The sequence below is a fragment of the Dysidea avara genome, chromosome 6, assembly GCF_963678975.1.
Source record: "Dysidea avara chromosome 6, odDysAvar1.4, whole genome shotgun sequence".
Taxonomy (NCBI): Eukaryota; Metazoa; Porifera; class Demospongiae; order Dictyoceratida; family Dysideidae; genus Dysidea; species Dysidea avara.
In genome coordinates, this window is record NC_089277.1 from 38,959,312 (window position 1) to 38,980,259 (window position 20,948).

The window sequence follows — 20,948 nt, forward strand, 5'->3', positions numbered from 1 at the left end:
GATACACCACTGTGTGAAGTACAGTATTACTCAAACACAATGCCACAATCAAGAGAAGTTCCACATATACAGTATGTGATACCTAATCTATTCCTCTTGCGCTACTGTTGGCAAGCATTCCTAAACAATTTCCAGGTTGCCTCTAGCCTCTAAGCAATGCTGTCATTTCACATGAATTGCTTATACATTGTGAACAATGATACGATGCCTTGATTTAAACATTTTGGACGATTGTGCAGAAAAGGATGGTTTTCCAAAATAGGGTCAGAAATGTCATTGAGTATTTGGATAAGAAAAGGAAGTGCTAGTCCAACATTAGTAATCCTCACTTTACTCAAGACTGTTGAATTGCCACTTCCCATTAACTAAATGCAAATCTAGTTATTGTGATGTAAAATTGCACATCTAGTAGACTAGAATTCATAATTGTTATAGAAAAAAAAAACAAAGTACATTATTTATTGCAGCTTGGCTAATTCATTTGAGTAGTCAGGTTTCTGAGTGATATACACTGCATGAGCCATAAATGCAAGTTTACACTGTCAAAGTACAGTATATGGCTATTACACAGTCACAAAATTTTCTGCCATTTTATAGAAAATTAATACTTTTAAAAGAACTACTTAAGCTTCAAGTTGTAACTGAACATACATTTTGTACAGCATTATACAGTACAGTAGTGCTGTCACAGAGGTTTGGGCTTTCTTGCTGAACCCTTACTCTCCCAGCATCTATTTTTCTATAATATTATATTTTTGCATCTAATTGAATTGTTTTTGGAGTGTTCTGCCTAAACTACAATTTTATTATCGGTTCAGTAATATCTTCACTGTTTGACGTTGCTTCATCCCGAGACATACTTTTGCCAACTGCAGTACATACAATACACCCATCAAAGGCTCACCTTTGTCCTCCTTTCTTCACTGACAATACAAGGTGTCAATTCACAATAGTGTGATACAGCTTCCCTGTGGTTGTGCTGACTACTTAGCTATCATGCTAAATGGGCGTATTTTCAATAGCAAGTATTAGTGACTGGATTGATAGCAGAGACACTACTTGTACTGTTCTTAGCACTGTGTAATGGTAGGAACATCGCTGAAAACAAAGTGTAATGGGCACTTCACTTTTCCGAATCATATCTCATCTACTCTAAGCAGACCTGATCTTGTGTTAGTTCCCACAGATTTCATTATGCTATTAGAACTCTATGTAATACTCAGCACCATGCCACTTTCTGGCCACATAAAATGCTAAAATCTTCTACTGATGGTGCCATACCTGAAAACTTGCTACACAGACCATCTATAAACAGCATGACAGGATACAGCCATCAGTCACTCTCTCCTAGTAAAGTATACATAATCATTTTTATTACCCTTATAATGTGCTATGATTATGATTTTGAGCATTTATATTACGACCACCCACCCACATCCAATTTGAGGAATTAAAGAATCTATAATATTACCTGACCTAACTGCAACATCAGTTATTCCAGCATAACATGGAGTAAAATACTCACTTTATTAACACTATCTGGATCGGCTCCTTTTGATAGTAAACGTTCTGCGATTATCCTGTGGCCCCACTGTGCTGCTTTGTGTAATGGAGTGTCACCTGACTAAATATAACAACAATATTACCATACAAAATGTAGTAAATTGCAATGCTTTTTTGATTATGTGCTGAATTATTAAGCATAAATTTGATCAAGACACAGTAGTGTGTTGTGTAGCCAAGAAAGCTGGTGCACCACACTGTGAGTTCAAGACACATGGTAGTGTGTCGTATACGTAGCCAAGAAAGCCGGCGCACCACACTGTGAGTATATTGACAGGAAAAAAAGAAAACAGCTTTTCACATGTGCATAGCTAAATGGTCCCTTCTCCAAAGCACACCATTATACCACTATAGCTGTCCGCCAGGTAGGGTATGCCACACAGTAAATTTGATTAAATTTGCAACAGCCATTTACGAGATATGAGCTTTCAAAGTTTTGTTTTAATTTCTTGGTTTTTTTTCTTCTTATGCAGTATGGGGGGCTACAGGGGCTTTGATTTCTTGCACGCTATGCAAACGTGTAACATGATTGCCTTGATCTTTTGCACAAATGTAGAGCGTGTAACAATGGATTCACGTACCAAGTTTGCTGTGAATCTGAGGAATATTCAAGTAGCTATGAGCATTTATTCACGTAAAAAAGATCAAACTTCTGTCATGGCTACAGGGTAAACCGAGTATAGAAATAACTTGAAAATTGGTGTGTAGATAGGCTGATCATCGTAGCAGTGCCTTTTGATAGTTTGAATAGCAATAGAGTTACAGTGACAAAGTTATAAATAGGGTCTTCACTCAAAATAGGAATGTGCTTAATTTTCTTATTTCTGACACAGATTATCTTTAAGATAAAGCAAACAAGTGCTAATTTGTTATTGGATTGTTTGCAGCATTCGATATCAGCACAATTTTACCATGTGTAAATATCCTAAAAGTGGTCACATGACCAAAAATCCCTTCATATAGGATTTCCACTGCTAAATAGGATGATGCCTCTCGTCGAGTCAGCTTTTGTCATTATTTCTGATGACACTTACACAGACTGACCTTAAGATAAACAAACAAGTGCTAATATATTATTAAATTGCCTAATGATTTCAATATCAGTGTAGTTTTAACCCTTAAACGCGCAAAGGCCATTATGGTGGCCCTCACGCATGGCAGTAAACAAAGCACTGTAACTTCCGAACCATTGTCCCTATGGCTACGCAACTGCCATCATTTAATTTGTGATGTAATAGCGAATGAAATGATATGTAGGGTTTTACCCTACACTGAAACACAAGGCCAAAACTCGCCATGAAACTAACTTTTTACGAAATGAACACGTAAAACTGTTTACATACCTTTGGAAAAAGACTCGTATCTCCTTCCCAGTTCATTCTATTATTCTGCAATAAACGCCAATCAATTCGCCATTCAATTATGCCTCAGGCCATATATGGGTCACGTGACTCAGCCAATTAAAAATATGGCTGCCACCGGAAGGAATACAAAATCGCGAAAAGTCAAGACGCTGTTCTTCATCGCTTCATAACAAGTGAGCACCTGTTGTTACAGTGGTTATTTAAACTTCCCCTGATAGCCTATTGAATAAACTTTCTGTTTATATAAGGTATTAGGCTAATTCAGTTTAGCAAACTCTCACCACTTTCAATATAAAACCAATTTTGGTAGAGTAGCTCACCTAATATCGGACGGGCTCCAATATCGGACGCTATTTCTCCTAAACTACAATGAATATTCAAACATTCTGCACATCTCCAAGTAGGCCAATGTTTCATCAACTTGTGTACCAAGTTTCAGATCTCTCGGGTTCTTGGTCTCGGTACAGCAGTCTTTTGAAGACAAGTCTGAATTATACGTAAAATCGGAAAAAACGCTCAATTCAAGGACAGCCATTGTTTGCAGATCACACTTGCATTAAATCAAAAATTGCATACCTTCAGATTGTAGGGCTACTCATTTACTTTCTAAATATGTATGGTTTATTTCATTTAAAGTATTGTACTGATGAGTTATAGACCAAAGAAAAGAGGCTGTCACTGGAGCAATAATCGCCCTAACTCAAAATTGTAATCAATGCTTTGAAAATATTTTAAAGTGGATAATTGCATACAATTAATCATTTACAAGTTGTCAAGCAACTTTTCCAATAAATTCACTGTCCTCCAGACTTAAAGTATTACAGGAATACCAAAACTCTCTAATAGAGCAGTCAAATACCCTAATATAACAGTCACCAATTTTTTGCAAAAAGGTGGTGTAAATCAATTCTACATAATGCTGATATGTTTAAAATGTGGTTCTACGTATTTTTTGTTTTAGAGTTTTAGGCTTTCAGCTGATGTGATTGACTTTTTAAGTTAGGGTGTTTGACAGCCATATTAAAGATTTTGCTATTTCTGCAGTCATGTCTGCAGTATTTTATGTCTTTATAGTGTTGGATTTGCAGGAACTAGTGTTTAACAACTTTCAGTACACAATCGAAAGCAATCATCCACCTTGTATGCATTTTCAAACCATTTTTTCTGATTTTGAGCAAAAATAGCTAGGGCGATTATTGCTCCAGTGACAGCCTCTTTTCTCTGGTCTATAACTCATCAGTACAATACTTTAAATGAAATAAACCATACATATTTAGAAAGTAAATGAGTAGCCCTACAATCTGAAGGTATGCAATTTTTAATTTAATGCAAGTGTGATCTGCAAACAATGGCTGTCCTTGAATTGAGCGTTTTTTCCGATTTTACGTATAATTCGGACTGGTCTTCAAAAGGTTGCTGTACCGAGACCAAAAACCCGAGAGAACTGAAACTTGGTACACAAGTTTATGAAGCATTGGCCTACCTGGAGATGTGCAGAATGTTTGAATATTCATTGTAGTTTAGGAGAAATAGCGTCCGATATTGGAGCCCGTCCGATATTAGGTGAGCTCCTCTAAACACGCATTTCTCAAAACCTGCGTGAGCGTGGGTTAACTAATATAATTACCCCAAAAAGTGGTCACAGGGCCAACAATCACATTACAGCTATACAGGATGTGCTATTATAGCACTACAAGGTGTAGAAATCTTCATTATAAGGTAAGAAATACACTAATGTTACTTAGACCACCCTAAAATGCAATGATTTTCTAATAAACTGTCCAATGTAACTATTATGATATTTTTGGTCACTTGAGCACTTTTTGTGTGTTTTTGTGTGTTAAATTTATGCTGATACCCAATGCTACAAGCAATCCAATAATAAATTAACAATTGTTTTCTTTATCTTCAAGGTCATTCTGTGTGAAAATCTCCAGAACAACAAAAGGAAGCACCTTCCTATTTTGAGTTGCAAACCCTATTATAAAACAAAAACCAAACAAATGTAAAATCGTGGGATCAAGATGCTCTAATAGAGCAGTCACCACAGTGTAAAAAGGTGCATTAAAATGTTGGTAAAAGACCTTACCAGAGTTCAAACCAGGGACCTTCATACTTAACACCTGCATCCTTAATCACTGAACCACTGCTACCTTGGCTGATCTACTCACTTGATTTCTGCTTTATAAATGAAATTTCTATTTGAAATCTGCTTATAATCAAACATTTGTAATTTTAAGATCTACCACTAGAAGCTAATAGTGGCTATTTTAAGATCCATCCATTATGCTTTGTTATCAGCCATGTTCAACCCGTTACACAGTATTACAAATCAAGAATTATTTGAAAAGCATCTCCACAATCAAACTAGCCACTATGAAAAATTCAGATGCCCATGATTTCCATTATGAAGGAAAGCCATCATGCGCTACCACCAAATCGACACCTTTTTGCTGTCAGCAAAAATGAATGGGACACAAAGGAGGACACTGGTAAGTCCATGAAGAATGCATTGTATGTGTTGCGGTATGCCAAAAGGCATGTGTCTGGCTGAAGTGACATCAAACAGAGAAAAAATTAAGCCTATAGCACTGCGTGAAGGTTGAATTTTCAACTTGTGTCTGCATGTAGGAAATGCATTTGGGCATTTCCTGTAGAATTTACTGTTAGTGTTAGTACGTAGTAAATGTATTTGAGCATATTCTGTACAATTTCCTGTTAGTGTCAGCTTACAGCAAACTGTTTTAACATTTGCAAGGAGTGTATATAAAAATATGTTTAGCTTTCACCACATCGTGACAAGAGAACTGCAGCTGCCAACTAATACACATATACTGTAGCTGGGTAATAGCGAGTATAACCAAATAACTCCAGCTAGAGAAACACTGTTGTGGAAAAGAGAAGGATGCGCAATTTAAGGAAGAAGAGGAAGCGAAATGAAACTTTGATCAAATCATAGATAAAGTTTAAGAAAGCAATCTCAGAGACTGTGAAGTTAAAGAATGATTTGAACAGGAGCAGAAAAAGCATTTGCACAGAATAAGAGTTTTAAAATGCATGGCGAGAACCTATACTGAGAGAGGTGGCACTGGGAAATAAAGAAACATTAATGGAATTTAAAGGAGTGGATAATGAAGGCGGTGTGCAGTTATTAAATAATGATGAAAAATCAACCCAGCAATGCTACATGAGCCGAATTTACAAGGAAGACCAACAGACCATTCATTATACTGGTAGGGGTTCATTTTCTGTTGTTAAAGCACAGTACTACAGAGGATCATTGGTTGCTGTAAAATGCTTTCTGGCTCTTATTAAAAAAAGATACAATAAGAGAAGCAAGAATTGCATCAAAGCTTTGCCATCCTTGTTTCATTACCAACTATTTAATACTTGAAAATGAAAGACTGCTCTATTAGAGAGATTTAAAATGGCTTTGTTAAGCATATTTGAAAGTGAAAGACCTATGATCAGTTATATTCAGAACTTTTACCTGTGATGCAATAACACATCTGAAACTGAAAACTATACTGAATGTAAAGCTCCTCTGAAACAGAACTTAAGGGTCTACAGGATCTAAGATGGCCTTCACTACATTCTCATTGGTCGTACCTTGCTATAGCTCAAGTACATGACATTCTACATAACAGGGTCTCCATCCCATTTAATTCACATTTTAAATCCTCTAACAATAATTATTGTACTAGATCTCATTCATTGTCACTTGCCACATCATCATCTACCATCAATGCGTATTGGTATTCATTTTTATAAATTCTCTATTCCTTTGGAACTCAGTACCTGCAGAAGTTTTGCAAATAACCAATTCAAGCCCTTTCTGGTCAGCGCTTTGTCGTTTTCTTTTTAACTAACTGATCTCATTTATTTTGTTCCTGTTCTTGTACAGTATAAGTATTTTTGTGTATCATGTTCTGTTGTAATTATATTTATGGTTTTTTTTTTGTAGCTATTTGTACCTGTATGTATGTCTCTGTAAGGGGAGCACATTTGTAGGCTTTGCCTTTTGTGCAACCTTTTGCCTTTTGTCTTTTGACAGAAATCGATAATCTAGTCTAGTTATTTGCCAAAAGTGCAAGAGTGATGATATCAGAGCTTGGATGCATGGTGTCATTCAGTGTTGAAGAATACCACATAATTATATTCAAATGTTTTGTAGACTTACTTTGAAATTCCTTTTGGTTAACTATATAATCTACTTTGTGATATTTTCTTTGTTGGCTATAAATGAGTTTCTGGTTAAGCTTTATAATTATGTGCACACTAAAACTACCGGCTGCATGTATGTCAGGCACACGCATTGTAGAATTAAAGACTGTTTTAATCTCAGAGGATCATAAGAATAAACTTCCAACATGTGCCTGCTTAACTGATCGTGGTGCTATAACTTTGTAATTTGTGTCTAAATTGTATGCCTTAAAATGGCTAGCTAGTGCATGCATGTTGACAATTGCCAGTACAGTGATATACTGTATGGCATATTATATATTGAGTGAAAGAGCTCTTCAGATGTCACTCTATGAATAAATTTTGGTTACTGGGCATCCATTATTGTATTAGTGTTAATGATCCATTTAGTGGCTTAAGCAACAGCTGCTAGCCTTTGTGTCTCCAATGAGAACCCGGAAAGATACAGGAAAATACAATTCAGTAGTATGCCTTGCATGTATGGCTAGTACTATACATTTTAAACCAGCGAATAGCTGTATAACTGCATGCCAACAGTCTGATACTGACTAATCTAGCAGTTTACTAAGCTTAGTGCAGTAGCAATCGGTGCTTTGGTATTTGTTTCTGTGCATGTGATGACAGTGCTGGTACACTATCTATTTTGGTATGAACACTGTAAAATAAATAGAGAATACTGTGGTAAATAGTAAACATAACTGAAAATTCTTAGTGATGACACTCACTAAAATGTACAGTGATGTTGTCTGTTTGCCACAGTATTCATTACTTAATATTTTTACTGTGTGTAAAATATCAATTATTCGATGATTGTGTGTGTGTGTGTTTCAAGGCTGACTGAGAAATTGATAGGAATGCACATAGCATACATGTACATGAATATTTTACTGATGTGTACAATCTAATTAGCTGCAGAGTACCCACTGCCTCCATTAACCACTACAGTGACTATATGGCTGCCATTTCAGAGATGAGGTAATTTTTCTATAAATATGCTTTTGTGCAGGGCTATAATATTCCTGTTGTGTGCATGCATACATGCACACAATTGCGTTCGCTGCATGTGACTTTGCAGTTGGCTCTAGTTACAAGGAGTCAAGCAACGATCAACTAGAAGTAAGGAATAGGTCCAAGGATGCCGGTTTGGCATGTGTCCCAGACTTGCAGGTATACAGTAGCTATATTGAAGTCATTGTTATTGTAATATTGTTTAATCGTTCATAGATATCAGATTTCCTGTGTATTAGTAATGCCATGACAGCAAATATGTACTTAACCTAAGCATTTGGCAGCCACAATACAATAGCTAACATTAGGATTGTCTGTGGCAGGCCGTTTTTTTGGCAAGACATGCTATAAACTATGAAAAGAGGATAGCCAACCCTGGCCCATGGACTCATCCCCAAGCGGTAACTACTGTACAGACATTAATTGTGCAAGTGATATGGGGTAAGTAGCAAGCTTCTATATCTATGGCTTGCTAATTATTTGATTTTGTATGCAGCACTGATAACTTGCAGCTTGACTCGATAAACACTTTGCACATCAGAAGTGACAAAAGCAAGCTCAGTACACAGGATTGTTTCAAGGTTTGCCATAGGAATCCTTTATTGCAACTTAATTCTTACAGATAGCTACTATATAGCCTATCTACATTTACACACACTGCAAGGATGAAAATGACTCAAGTTAAGTATAGGCAGTGGAAATATAACAGCTGGCCCTCAGGACTCTTACCGTCAGCAAGGTTATTGCACAGTCAGTTTGGATCAAGATCATGAACTGAAACATAATCATCTATTGTTGCTGTACAAACGATATGCTCTTACAGTAAATAATAATTACTACACAGACATTGCGGGTAACTATTGCAATATATGACCGCACATCAATTTACGAACTTTGGAAATTCATAACTTCAGATTGGAATAGGGTTATTGCATTGCAATTTGGACAATAGTGAGTACCAACATAGGCAGTGTTGGGAATAACGTGTTAGGGTTAGTGCATACAGTACGAAATGCATTGTATTCACTGTAGATGATTAACAGTAGCAGTATATTACACCACAACACTTACAATATAATAATATACTGGCATACAATATATAGTTGAACTCACTTTATTTACACTATTCACATTTGCTCCTCTTGATAATAATAGTTTTACTACTTCCAAGTGACCCCACTGAGCTGCACAATGTAATGAAGTGTCCCCCTCATTTGACTATATAAAATGTAGACAAATTGCAGTGAGAGTTTTCAAGTTTGTACATTAGATGGATACCAAAACTGTGTTGCAATGAGAGGACAACTGACATAATAATAACAAAGTATTTGCAAGGCCCCACATAGGGGGGAATTGGGGCATTTTTCCCCGGGCCCCAGCTTGAAAGGGGCCCCAGGAGGCCCCATGAAGGGCCCCTTGAATATCTGTTTAAAAGATCGATATACTCTAATAGAGCAGTCAGATCAGATACTCTAATAGAGCAGCCACAGTATTCTTCAGAGGAGCAGTGTAGCAAGCTTATAAATAAGGAGATATGGTTGGTGAGGGGTAGCTATTGTCATTGTCAGCATGTAATGACCTTTTTTTTGGTCTTCAACTTACAGCTTGGGTGAAGTTGTGATTCAGAATGGAAAACCTCCTTGCCCCTGGGCCCCACTTTAACTCTTTGCCCTGGGCCCCTTAATTTTTCTGGGCGGCCCTGAGTATTTGCAAACAACAACTGACCTCATCATAACTGCTATATGTATAATATGCAGTTATGTAAATGTTTCTGACAAAAAGTAGGTATATAAACAAATTCCATAAATCAAACTTCACAGCCTTCATGGTTTGATTTCTTATTATCTCTGACACTTTTAAAACTTGCATGCAAGTACAGTATTTATAACTGCATTGTTATATACTCTTTAAATAATTATAATGCTACACAGTAGCAGATACCGAAACTAACCCAGTCCTGCCCATTAATATCCACACCACTGTCCAGATATTTAATCACATCCTCCAGCTTACCACAGTAAGCAGAATTGCACAATCTTTCCTATAACAAAACAACTTATTACAGTGTCATCCCAATGGTGATATTGAAGAACATAATTTATATGCATCTCACATACAGATATACAGTACGCTAAAATTATAAATACTACACCGTCACATGGTGGTATCTACTGCAAGCTAGGAAGTATTATCTGAAGTGAATTGAGATAGTGTAGTTACAATATCCAAGTCACATGGTCAGTGTTTTTGTGAACATTGTAATTTACTATACCTTTGATTTGTACATGTAGTTAGATCATATACATAGTGTTTGGAACAGAATTGAACAAAATTGATCTTTATGGCCTCATAAACCTAATTACTAGTTTCTCATCCCCACCCATATCGCCATTTTTCTTACCTCATCAAGGATTGTTAGCACCACTGGTGACTAAGGGAGGCCAATTAGCACCTTTATAGTTGGTACCTTGCTAGAGCAGTCTAAGAAAATACATTTTAGCTATCTAATTAGTAAAAAAATAAAATAAAAATCCACCCTCCTACACCGCTGCTATTTTGAGTACAGGAACTGAGATGAGAATTTAATAAGTGGTCTTACCATTTACTTTATCACAGTAGTCACTCTCCAACTTAAGCATGACTGAAAAATAACCCACAGTAGCTTGTGTAACTTTTACCTTCCACTAGACATCATTGGCAACTTCTACTGCCTGACCAGTCAGACAATAATTTTTTGGCCATAACTAGCTATATACAGTTCAAGTTCACCTACCCTTGGTTTTCTTTCAAAGTGACACTTTACACAGACCAGCTGGTGTCAATGGTGTTGTGAAGCCCTTTAAATGCACTGTTTATCTTCAAGTCAATGAGAACAAAGTATGATGCTTGAAAAAGATCCCATACATTAAATATGGACATGTAATGCAATTAAGGCATGCAAACACGTTGACAATATGAAAGCATTCTTTTTCCATCACTACAAAACTATTGCATGGAACTGAATACATGTTAATTGTGCATGAATTGGTTGGGGAGGGAGTGGTCATAAACTGAATAGATGATCTTATAACCCTTGATTTAAATAAAATCCCTGCTAATTTCATTGGATTTTCCCTGAAGCTATAATAACCATACTCATGTATAAGGATTCTGCAGCACCAAGTGACTAATGGAGTGTTGTGGTATTGCGTACTTTTATGGGGGTTTCAATAATGCTATAGGGTATAACTATAGTTACATGTGTGTGTGATTGAAGTTCTGTAGCTAAATGAAGCCTCCTTGCAATATCCAACAATATAAGCTTTACCATAGCTATCAATTTCAATTTCTTTGTATGGAATAAGTAAATCCGATTAGCAAACTTTAGTCACCATATACACCTTAGCAATACACAGATGGATGGCTTGCACATGCAGTCGAAGCATCTACTCGCCTGGTTATAAATTTCATACAAAACTAGCAGTTATACAGTTGGGGTCAGTAGGGGAGGGGAGAACTTATTGGAAGAAAACATGTAACAGCTATAGTGTTACAGTAATACGTAAGTGGCTAGCTAGCTATATCAATGGCCAGTTAACTATTAATAGTTGCAGCCAACTGCTTGTAGCTATACATTATAGCGTGCCGGCAGGCGTGATCTAGTCTCGTACTCAGACCGCGCCTTTTTGGGTGGGGACTATTCTACGGAACGGAACGGAACGGAACGGAACGGAATGATGGACTAAACCACGGAACGGAACGCTTTCTCAAATTGAAGCTTGCAACTTACCATTCCCTTATAAGTTAGCAGTGGCATCTCCAGTGGGTGATTAAACCAGATTAAACATAAGATAAAAAGAATTAACGGATCGATTGTGGGTTTTTGTTGGTTGTCATTAGTAACGAAGTATTATTGTGGGATGAGCTATATCAGTGATGTTCATCCATACGGAAGGGAACTTTATGTGAGCTGTTTTTCTTATTTAGACTTTAGAAAACAGTCTGGGCCGGTCTTTCAAGCCATAAGTCAGTGTATAAATAAAGCAAGCAGGAAGATACTGGTAACAGGAAAGAGCCAGCTGAATTAAAACTTGAAGAATTTTGTGCAGTGTGTGAGGAGCAAATATTTTGGCAGACCGCAAGGAGGGTATATTCTGCAAACATCACTGAAGTGTATGCATGGAGTTATTTATATCTTAACAGCTGGTGCAATGGACTAATGCCGTATTCAATAGTGAGCTGATTTTATCTGTTGCACAATTCAAGGATGTGTCTGACTGCTAGCCTTGAATTAGGCTAAATGCCAAAACTCCAAGATCAGCCAAATCTCTATTATAAGCCGCATGTGAAACCATGCCCGTAGCCACCAGGCAAACGTGATTTGGACCAGGATGTGTGTGTAATTTCAATGTATCTAGTCAGACCTGAAATGGAACACTCACATTAATTACATGCCACCTAAGAATCCTAGGATTTCTTAAGTGTAACATTTCACATGCTTCACTTCAAAAAAAAACAGGCTAAATTTGTTCGTCTATTTTCAAGTGATTCCCAGTCCAGCTGGTCCATGAAATTACAATGGGATCACATGTATTTGTTACAGTGCGGGCTGTCCTGTGTTGGATCTACTCTAGAGTTGAGATTTCAAGGTAGACTCACTGCCAATGTACTGACACTAGTACTGTTGTAGCATGTTTAAGTGGAGGACAAATGAAATAGTAATGCTAGATTATTTATGTATACAAATTTTTCATAATGAAATTGATATCCCATTTTGATTTGTACTTCCACTTAGCAACATATTCAAGAACAAAAAGCTACCACACTTAATCTCCAACCACTGTCATTAATTAACCAAGATCTCACTAGTCTGTAATTCACCTTACTGTAGTGATTTTATTGATTCATCTGTATGTTTTCTTCATTTTCCTTTGAAGTTGTACCAAGAGTTCATAATAAGGTGGAGAGTGTCTAACTTGAATGCATTCACCAAACACCCTGCTTAAAGTAACACCTCGGCCTTATTTCAGAACAAAGGCTTTACCTTCTTCAGCAACACTAATCAACAGTTTTCTATCCCCCAGTAAAGGTGTTGATTTGATGAAAGGTGAACTTTACGCAGGGTGTTTGTACAGGCCATACTGAGAGTTAGACACTCTCCCCCATACAAATCAGTATTACGAACTCTTGGTTGTACAGTATAGGTAAACAAAGATAAGTTTCTCTCCCATCTTATTCTAGGATTTCTATTGACAAGGAAAATTCAATTATTTGTATACAGGCTCAAAATTGAGAATATAAAGAAAGTGAATTAATATTATACAGTCAGTTTGCTTTTGGATATTTAATGTCTCCAACCGCAACAAAAATTCGATGAATCCATGCATCTCATCACTGGTCGTCTGAACATTCTGAAAGTGATACCTCACTCAATCAACCATATATTGTTTATTAGACTGAATAAAGTCATGATTACCTAAACAATCACTTAATTAATGTTTTATAATTATCCTATTCCATTTTTCCTGGAGGTTCCACTGATAAAATGCAATTTCAGCAATGATAGCAGCTAGCCAAGCTGCAAGTTGATTCAGAAAGCATTCCATTCTGTAAAATAGACCCCATCCAGAATTCAACTCAGTACTCAGGCTGAGATATCTGACAATAGTCCACTACTCTGTTAATGAATCATTGATGTTCACACAATATAGCCTCCTTGAGGTATCTGAATGTTTGCTCCTCACACACTGCACAAAATTCCTTTAGATTCTGCTTAGACTGAAGCTTGTCACCATACTTGTTTCCTTTGTAGTGTAGCTATACACATACTGATTTATGCCGATTAGAAAGGCTGGGCCTCAGACTGTACATTCTAAAGTCAAGTAAGTAAAAATAACTCACATACTAGTAAAAAAGTCATACATTAAGTTCCCTACTTGATATATCCGAAGATGAACACACTGAGTCAGCTATTCCCACAATTAGTACTTCGTTACTAATGACAACCAACAAGAACCCACAATCGATCCTTAAATTCGTTTTATCTTTTTTGTGGTACGTTTGATTACCTGCTGGAAGTGCCACTGATAACTTGTACAGCAATGGTAAGCTGCAAGCTTCAATCTGAGAAAGCATTCCGTTCCGCAGTTTAGTCCATCATTCCGTTCCGTTCCGTTCCGTTCCGTTCCGTAGAATAGTCCCCACCCCTTTTTGGGTGTTATGGGGGAACTTTTCCCCCACCCAAATACAAGAGGGGAAAAGCGGTCTGGGTACGAGACTTGCTCTAGGCGTGATCAGCCCGGACTATAGCTACACACATCTTTAATAGTGCAGTAGCTCAATAGCTATGTATACTCATTAATGAGTTGGTGCTGTAGCTAGCTAGCTACCTCCGGCGTTCCTTGCGATCTCACCAACATCCAGCACTTTGAACAGCCTTTTTCAGTCTTTATAATTGTGTGTAGCCACATATTTTCTATTGCCTAATTTGTGCAAAAGTCTGGAGCATACGATACACTATGATCTATGTACAGTATAGCTAGCTATATACTTAGCTGACCAGCTAGCTTTATAATAATTATAATACCTCTTCAGTACTTGGTTCTGTCATCCGATCGTCTTAGAGTAGGCACTGAACGTTGATATTTGATTCATGTACTGCAATGCGCTTGTAGTAGGTATTACAAGGGACCGCAAAGCCAACAGACTGAAACCGAGGGGTGCGACACCTTCCGGCGCAAATCTGTACGTGATTTGAAATGATTTCGTGATTTGAACTTGATTTGTGATTTGAAATTGGATTTGTGATTTGAAATTGGATTTGTGGTTTGAAAGTTGATTTGAAACGTCACGCATGATTGCCGTAGTGTGATTTGTAAGGTTATTCCCTGGGTTCTGAAGGGCATTACATTAGTTCATGATTAAGAACTAGTATTGTATCACTGTGAGCTTGCATTGTTTATAAATATGTTTCCGAGACTGGTTTTCAAGCAGTATTAATTATTTGCGTGGGCGAATCACTCGAGATTAAATTGATTTGTGATTTGGTAGCTGAAGGGCGTAGTTACGTGATTTGTAGAGGTGTCATACCCCCCCCCCCCCCCGAATGAAACTGGTACAGTAGCTAGCTAAGTGGGGTCTATTCTACGGAACGGAACAGAATGATGGACTACAGTCAATTGCAGAATGCTTGAAAAAAGTATGCCGTACCGTGAGTGCTTCCGTAAGGCTCCCTGTGAGTAAATTTTATTGTCCTTGCCACGGATTCAACAGCAACTGAACCACACTAATCTTTTTCCTCAATCCGGGTGATCCGGCGTCACTACAAATAGTTTTCCAGCCCACGGAATGTTTACGGCACGGGAAGAGGAATTTCAACAATTCTGCAATCGACTGTAACTGTGACCATAGATGCTATAGCCGTAAGGCTATAGTATCTATGACTAAACTACGGAACGAAATGTTTTCTCAAATTAAAGCTAAATCTACCCTTACAAGTTCTTGTTAGTTGTCATTAGCAACGAAATATTAATTGTGGGATTAGCTGTCCCAGTGATTGTTCTCCTCCCTGATATACCAAGCAGTTCTCTGATAAATTCATTTATTACATGACCTAGGCGTGTTTGTTAGCTACTGTAATACACATGTGTATAGGTCACTTCTTGCCATATGTCTAGGTCTATTTTCTAGTGATTCCCAGTGCAGCTGGTCCAGTAGGATCACAAGTTCATGTATTTGTTACAAAGTGTACTGCTCTGTGTTGGATCTGCTGTGGTTGAGATTTCAAGGTAGACTTCCAGGGTACCCACACTGTTGCAGCACATTCAAGTGGTGGAGAAATGAATGCAGTACATGCAGCGCTAGCTTCTTTGTATGAAGAGAAGGATGTGAAATGTTACACTAAAGAAATCATAGGGTTTTGATCTTGGTACAAATCAAGGTCTGGTGGATATGAGCATGGTACATGCATGAGAGGCTTAGGAGATCTGGTTGATCTTGTGGTCTCAGGTATTGATTCAAGGCTAACAGTCGAAGACTCGGCAAGCCCTTTAATTTGTACAACAGAAAATTTCTGAATCAACTCACTGCTGGCATTAGTCCACTGCAGTGTTAATGAATCCATGATGATCGCAGAATTAGCCTCCTTGTGGCACACGGCTAAGTCTGCTGGGATATTTGCTCTGCACACACTGTACAAAATTCCTTAAGTTTTTGACTGAGTTAATTTGGCTGGCTCTTTCTTGTCACTATTGCCTTCCTGCTTGCTTTCTTTGTAGTATACATTCAGTGTACTGATTTATGATTGAAATGCCAGCTCAGCCCCAGACTGTATTCTAAAGTCAAAGTAAGCAAAAACAACTCACATGCATACTATTAGCCTTAATTAGTGAAAACATTTAAGCAATGCATTAAATGCCAATCTTGATAAATCCGGAGATAAACATCACTAAGCTAATCCCATAATAAGTATTTTGTTACTAATGACAATCAACAAGAACCCACAATTAGTCCTTTAATTGTTTCTACCTTTCTTGAGGATATGTTTAATCACACACTGTATTCAGTAATTTGTAGGGCAGTTCAGCAATGGTAAGCTGCAGGTAGGGACCAGTCTATTTTGCTTTTTTTTCTACCTATTTTTCTTTCCAGCAATTCTTTTATTTTTCACCTATTATGCTCCATATTTTGCTCAAGAATTATAAATTTTGCTCAGCACTGATCTTTGTTAATTGAATATTTACAAGTGCAAAGCTACAGTTTCGCCTTAAAGTGACTGTTCTATTAGAGTATCTCGATCAAAAATTACTTCTAACATGTAAAGCAAGAAGCCAGCTAATATTGCTTAACATGTGTGACTGTTTTATTAGGGTACCTCGATTGTCACTTGTTGTTCCTGTAACAATTAGCTATGCATTGTCGATATTTTAGCGTGTCTGACTGTTCTATTAGAGTATCTCGATCTTTTGTGCAATTTTTATGTCCACTTCACAAAAATTGCACCTATTATGCCAGCATTTTGCTCATTGCTTTTACCCAACCATTATGCCAAAAATTTTGCTGGCGAAATCGACGGGTCCCTAGCTGCAGGCTTCAATTTGAGAAAGTGTTCCATTCCGTAGTTTAGTCCATCCTTTCGCTCTGTTCCATAGAATAGACCCCACCTATATGCTCGGTTAATTATAATAAAACAGTTTACACTAATTTAGGCATGAGGCTATTATATGCTCCAAAAATGGAGCATTATAATTATGCTTTTGAGCAATGCTCAAAAAACACCTATTATGCTTTTGAGAATTGCCCATTATTCCCAATATTATGCCACCATGATTGGCTAATAATAAATATAATATGTATCAGACCATTTTCAAGATGTTTAAGCTTCAAAATAATAGTCTTGAATTCTTTAGCTGGTTGCTGTATTAGAGTAACTCATTTCAATGTGACTGCTTTATTAGGGTAAATAATATTCAGTGACTGCTCTATTAGAGTATCTCGATTTTTTTAACGAAATTGTGCAATCTGTAAATTTTCCTACAGTTGAAGCTTTATAATCACCTCGAAATGCTAGCATAATTCCTGATTCCCACACATACCTATTATGCCCCAAATTATGCTGGCATAATCGCCGCATCCCTACACTAATTTCACAACACTTCATGCCCTCGGGCACCCCTGCACGTATGTATGATATATTAGGCCACAAAAGTTTAATTATATGTTTCTGGTTCCCTTCCTGGTCATTTTTTTTTGCTGAATGAATTGCACAATCACCATACAATGATAATTTTTGAATCTTGCACACACTCTTTCCTTATATATGCACTAACTTTATACATTAACTTTGACTTCCGTGAATTGCCACGTCAAATGTAGTGTACCACATGTCCACATCAATAAGTTGCAAAAAAAGAATAGCCTGGTCCCCTGCTCAATTTTGGGGAACTTGTTTGACCTGAAACATATAATTAACTTTGCACGGCCTTATACCACAATCGGTTCCATAGATAGTAGAGGTCGCTAATGCACCCTGTATACTATCTAAAGAATCATTTCTCACGATCAGTAATCCAAAGTTAGGGCTAAGGTAATTTGATTCAGCTTTAACTACTATAAGTCCAGTTAGAATTAGGGTTTCAGTTCAGCCATATTCTTTAATATATATAGGCTAGATCAATTTTTTTATATTATCGCGCATGTAAATGCATCTAAAATTCAGGGTTCTGGCAGCTGGCAGCAGTGGTACAGTAGTTATGACTCTGATGCATTATGAAAAGTTCCGGAATTGAGCTTAGAAATCTCATTTTTTATTATTTTTATTTTTTACAAGTTTCAAGTTAAAGTCACAAAAGGTAATAAAATAGTTCCTTTGAATCACGTAAATATAATAGTCAGGGTTGTACTTAGCCAGTTTATCCAGTGGCTAGTCTACACATTATTACTCTTCCTGAATAGCTATATCAAGAATTTTGGGGACAGTGACAGAACGAAAGTTATATTAGTAAGTCTAAATGTAGCTACACACATTTTATTTTACTTGTACACATTATAACACATACATACCTTGCCAGGTAGACTGAATGAAATAGTTGACTTATGAAATACACATAGTTGACTGTTGTCAAGGCAAAGTATTATTTTATTTGACCTCACTGAGCTATAAACTGTCAATGAAATAATCCTAAATTTGTATCATTAAAAGCCTGCACAGTAAAATAAAAACAGTTATAAGAGAGAAGATTTATGAAGTTATAAAGCAACATACATTTGCAGTGAACATCTGGCTCCCATTTACCACATGGTGCAGTGAAGGTATTATCGATGAACAGTAATTGTCTATCCACAGTTTGATTTGATCAATTTATAAAGTCATTCAGCACTACATACTATTTACAGGGAATTTTCATACACTTCTAAGGCTGCTACAAGACATGTTATTGATGTGAAGTACACATGAATCACTAGCATTTCAGGAAACTTTTTATTGATGGTCAAATAACCCTTGTAAGCTTTCACTGTCAAATCAAGAACTTTTTCACCACCACAATACTGATCTCTCTTCTTCAATAAGACTATACTAATCAAACAGTACAGTCAGTACTGTACATGTTTAGCTAATATTTGGACTCTTTTTACATCTCCATGAATACATTTTATTTACAGGAAATATACAGCATACACTATAATGTTATAGCTATACACTGATGACATAAAGATGTCGATTGGATTCAGGGAATATCCATGTCAACAGGAAAAAGGATTACAGTATGTGTTGAACCCAGAAAACAGGAAGTATTACTTCCTTGTGAGATAGTTTGAGAATCAATGATGTAACATTTCCTCTAGTAAAGTTTGAATAGCATGACAGAGTGATAGACTTTAACCTATCCAGTACGTTTATGCCTTTTGCAAATCTAGAGCTAGTCTGACCATAAAGCTGAATAGACAAACAGCCAAGGGTACTTAGGCTAAGAACTTCCAGTACTATTTAGATGCAATTTATACAGCCACGCTTCCTTATATGCAGCCATATGTAATCACAGTACTGTATAAACAGTTTTTATTCAGCACTTATATAGCTGAACAGTGTGATATCTAAAATATAGTATGTGTCACTGTGAGTAAATTCATAGAGTTGAGGTCCCTCCCTAAATTTAGGTTGTGTAGGACCACAAGGATACTGAGACTAGCCCTGAGTGTAGAGTATAACATTATGTATCATTGTTTTAAGAAATCTCAATATAGATATCAACTAGGGGTGCACCGATACAAGATTTTGCCAATATAGAGTAGTGGTAGTAGTTATGAGACACTTAACTTCAAAGCATTGCTATTACCTTAAACTGTAACCCTGGTATTTCACAATACTAATAGGGAAAGGCATGCCCATAAACTATATTATCCTAAAATTTCAAAAATTTTCATAACATTTGGTGGTCTGTTTAATCATTTTTCTGGAACACTGTAGGTGTGTGTATTATGAGACATATGGGGGTATTATGAGATGCTGTGCTTGCAAGTTGACTATTTCGTATTTGATTATGGTAAATTTCATATGTAAGAGGTAGCAGGGACACTGTAGACAGTCAAAGTAGATTAGTTGACTTAGTACATCCACTTCACATCTTTGTACTCTTTACTGCATAGTGAGTGGTACAAAGACAATCATTGACAGTCCTCCATTATGATATAGCAAATTTTAAGAGCTATATTATTCCCTAATTAGTATTGTGGTTGACTTATAATCACTATTTGTGATGATCTGAATAGGTACTATCTCTTTACTCCTGAATCTGCAGGATTTAACCCACTACACTTGTTTTAAGCTATGTGACCCATATTACCCCCTGTCCCATAATACCAGCCTCTACTCTACCGATAACTGATAAAATACAGCAGATAATGGCCGATACCGATACCAATATTGAAGTACAGTATATGTGATTGATTATAATGCATATAATTATTTTTGATTTTTCTGTACACATCATTGTTAAAATTGAATAATGTATTGATAATGGTAGGCACATTCTACTACTCCACGTGGCATCAACAGTAAAACCATAGTTACAGCCAATTATATTAAAGGGTGTAGCTAATCTGTTCTAGTGGAATTTCAATTAGCAGCCCATGTGAGTATTGTACGTATAGCTTTAAATAGAAGTAATTGCCAGGTTGGTGGATGGCTTATTAGTACACTTACCCGAGAACTTACCGGAGTTTAAGCAATGTTAGTACAGTAATATTAAGTATACTAGCTTATAGTTTGTTAACAGGTTTATTTTATATAAAAATGTGATTAATGATACTAAATCAGTGAATGTATTAATGAGC

At 36.8% G+C, this 20,948-nt stretch overlaps 1 protein-coding gene and 2 long non-coding RNA genes across 8 annotated transcripts in view; 1 reads left to right on the forward strand and 2 right to left on the reverse strand.

The window, feature by feature from the left end:
* LOC136257566 (uncharacterized) overlaps window positions 1-15,187 on the reverse strand; it is a 34,201-nt gene extending 19,014 nt beyond the window's left edge. For 2 of the 5 annotated variants that reach the window (XM_066050798.1, XM_066050795.1), the window contains exons 1-4: window positions 14,704-15,187; window positions 10,090-10,179; window positions 9,252-9,356; window positions 1,526-1,624 (exon numbers count right to left, since the gene is read on the reverse strand). In XM_066050798.1, the coding sequence (XP_065906870.1) occupies window positions 1,526-1,624; window positions 9,252-9,356; window positions 10,090-10,179; window positions 14,704-14,727 (318 nt within the window). In that variant the 5' untranslated portion in view covers window positions 14,728-15,187. Of the gene's footprint in view, window positions 1-1,281; window positions 1,348-1,525; window positions 1,625-2,906; window positions 3,013-9,251; window positions 9,357-10,089; window positions 10,180-10,737; window positions 10,968-14,703 lie in introns of those variants that run through there. The other 3 variants (XM_066050797.1, XM_066050800.1, XM_066050799.1) reach the window with 3 other exon arrangements.
* On the forward strand, window positions 4,273-8,980 carry LOC136257567 (uncharacterized). Of its 2 annotated transcripts, XR_010702075.1 has the most exons (4): window positions 4,273-8,105; window positions 8,206-8,297; window positions 8,355-8,579; window positions 8,635-8,980. It is a non-coding gene; the product is annotated as an uncharacterized lncRNA (long non-coding RNA). The 2 variants fall into 2 exon arrangements; XR_010702074.1 differs by having other exon boundaries at window positions 4,273-8,297.
* A 47-nt stretch (window positions 15,188-15,234) lies between the features above and the next one.
* On the reverse strand, window positions 15,235-18,971 carry LOC136257569 (uncharacterized). Its single transcript, XR_010702077.1, has 3 exons — window positions 18,880-18,971; window positions 18,678-18,817; window positions 15,235-16,450 (listed from the first exon to the last, which is right to left on the reverse strand). It is a non-coding gene; the product is annotated as an uncharacterized lncRNA (long non-coding RNA).
* Between the last annotated feature and the right edge of the window lie 1,977 nt (window positions 18,972-20,948).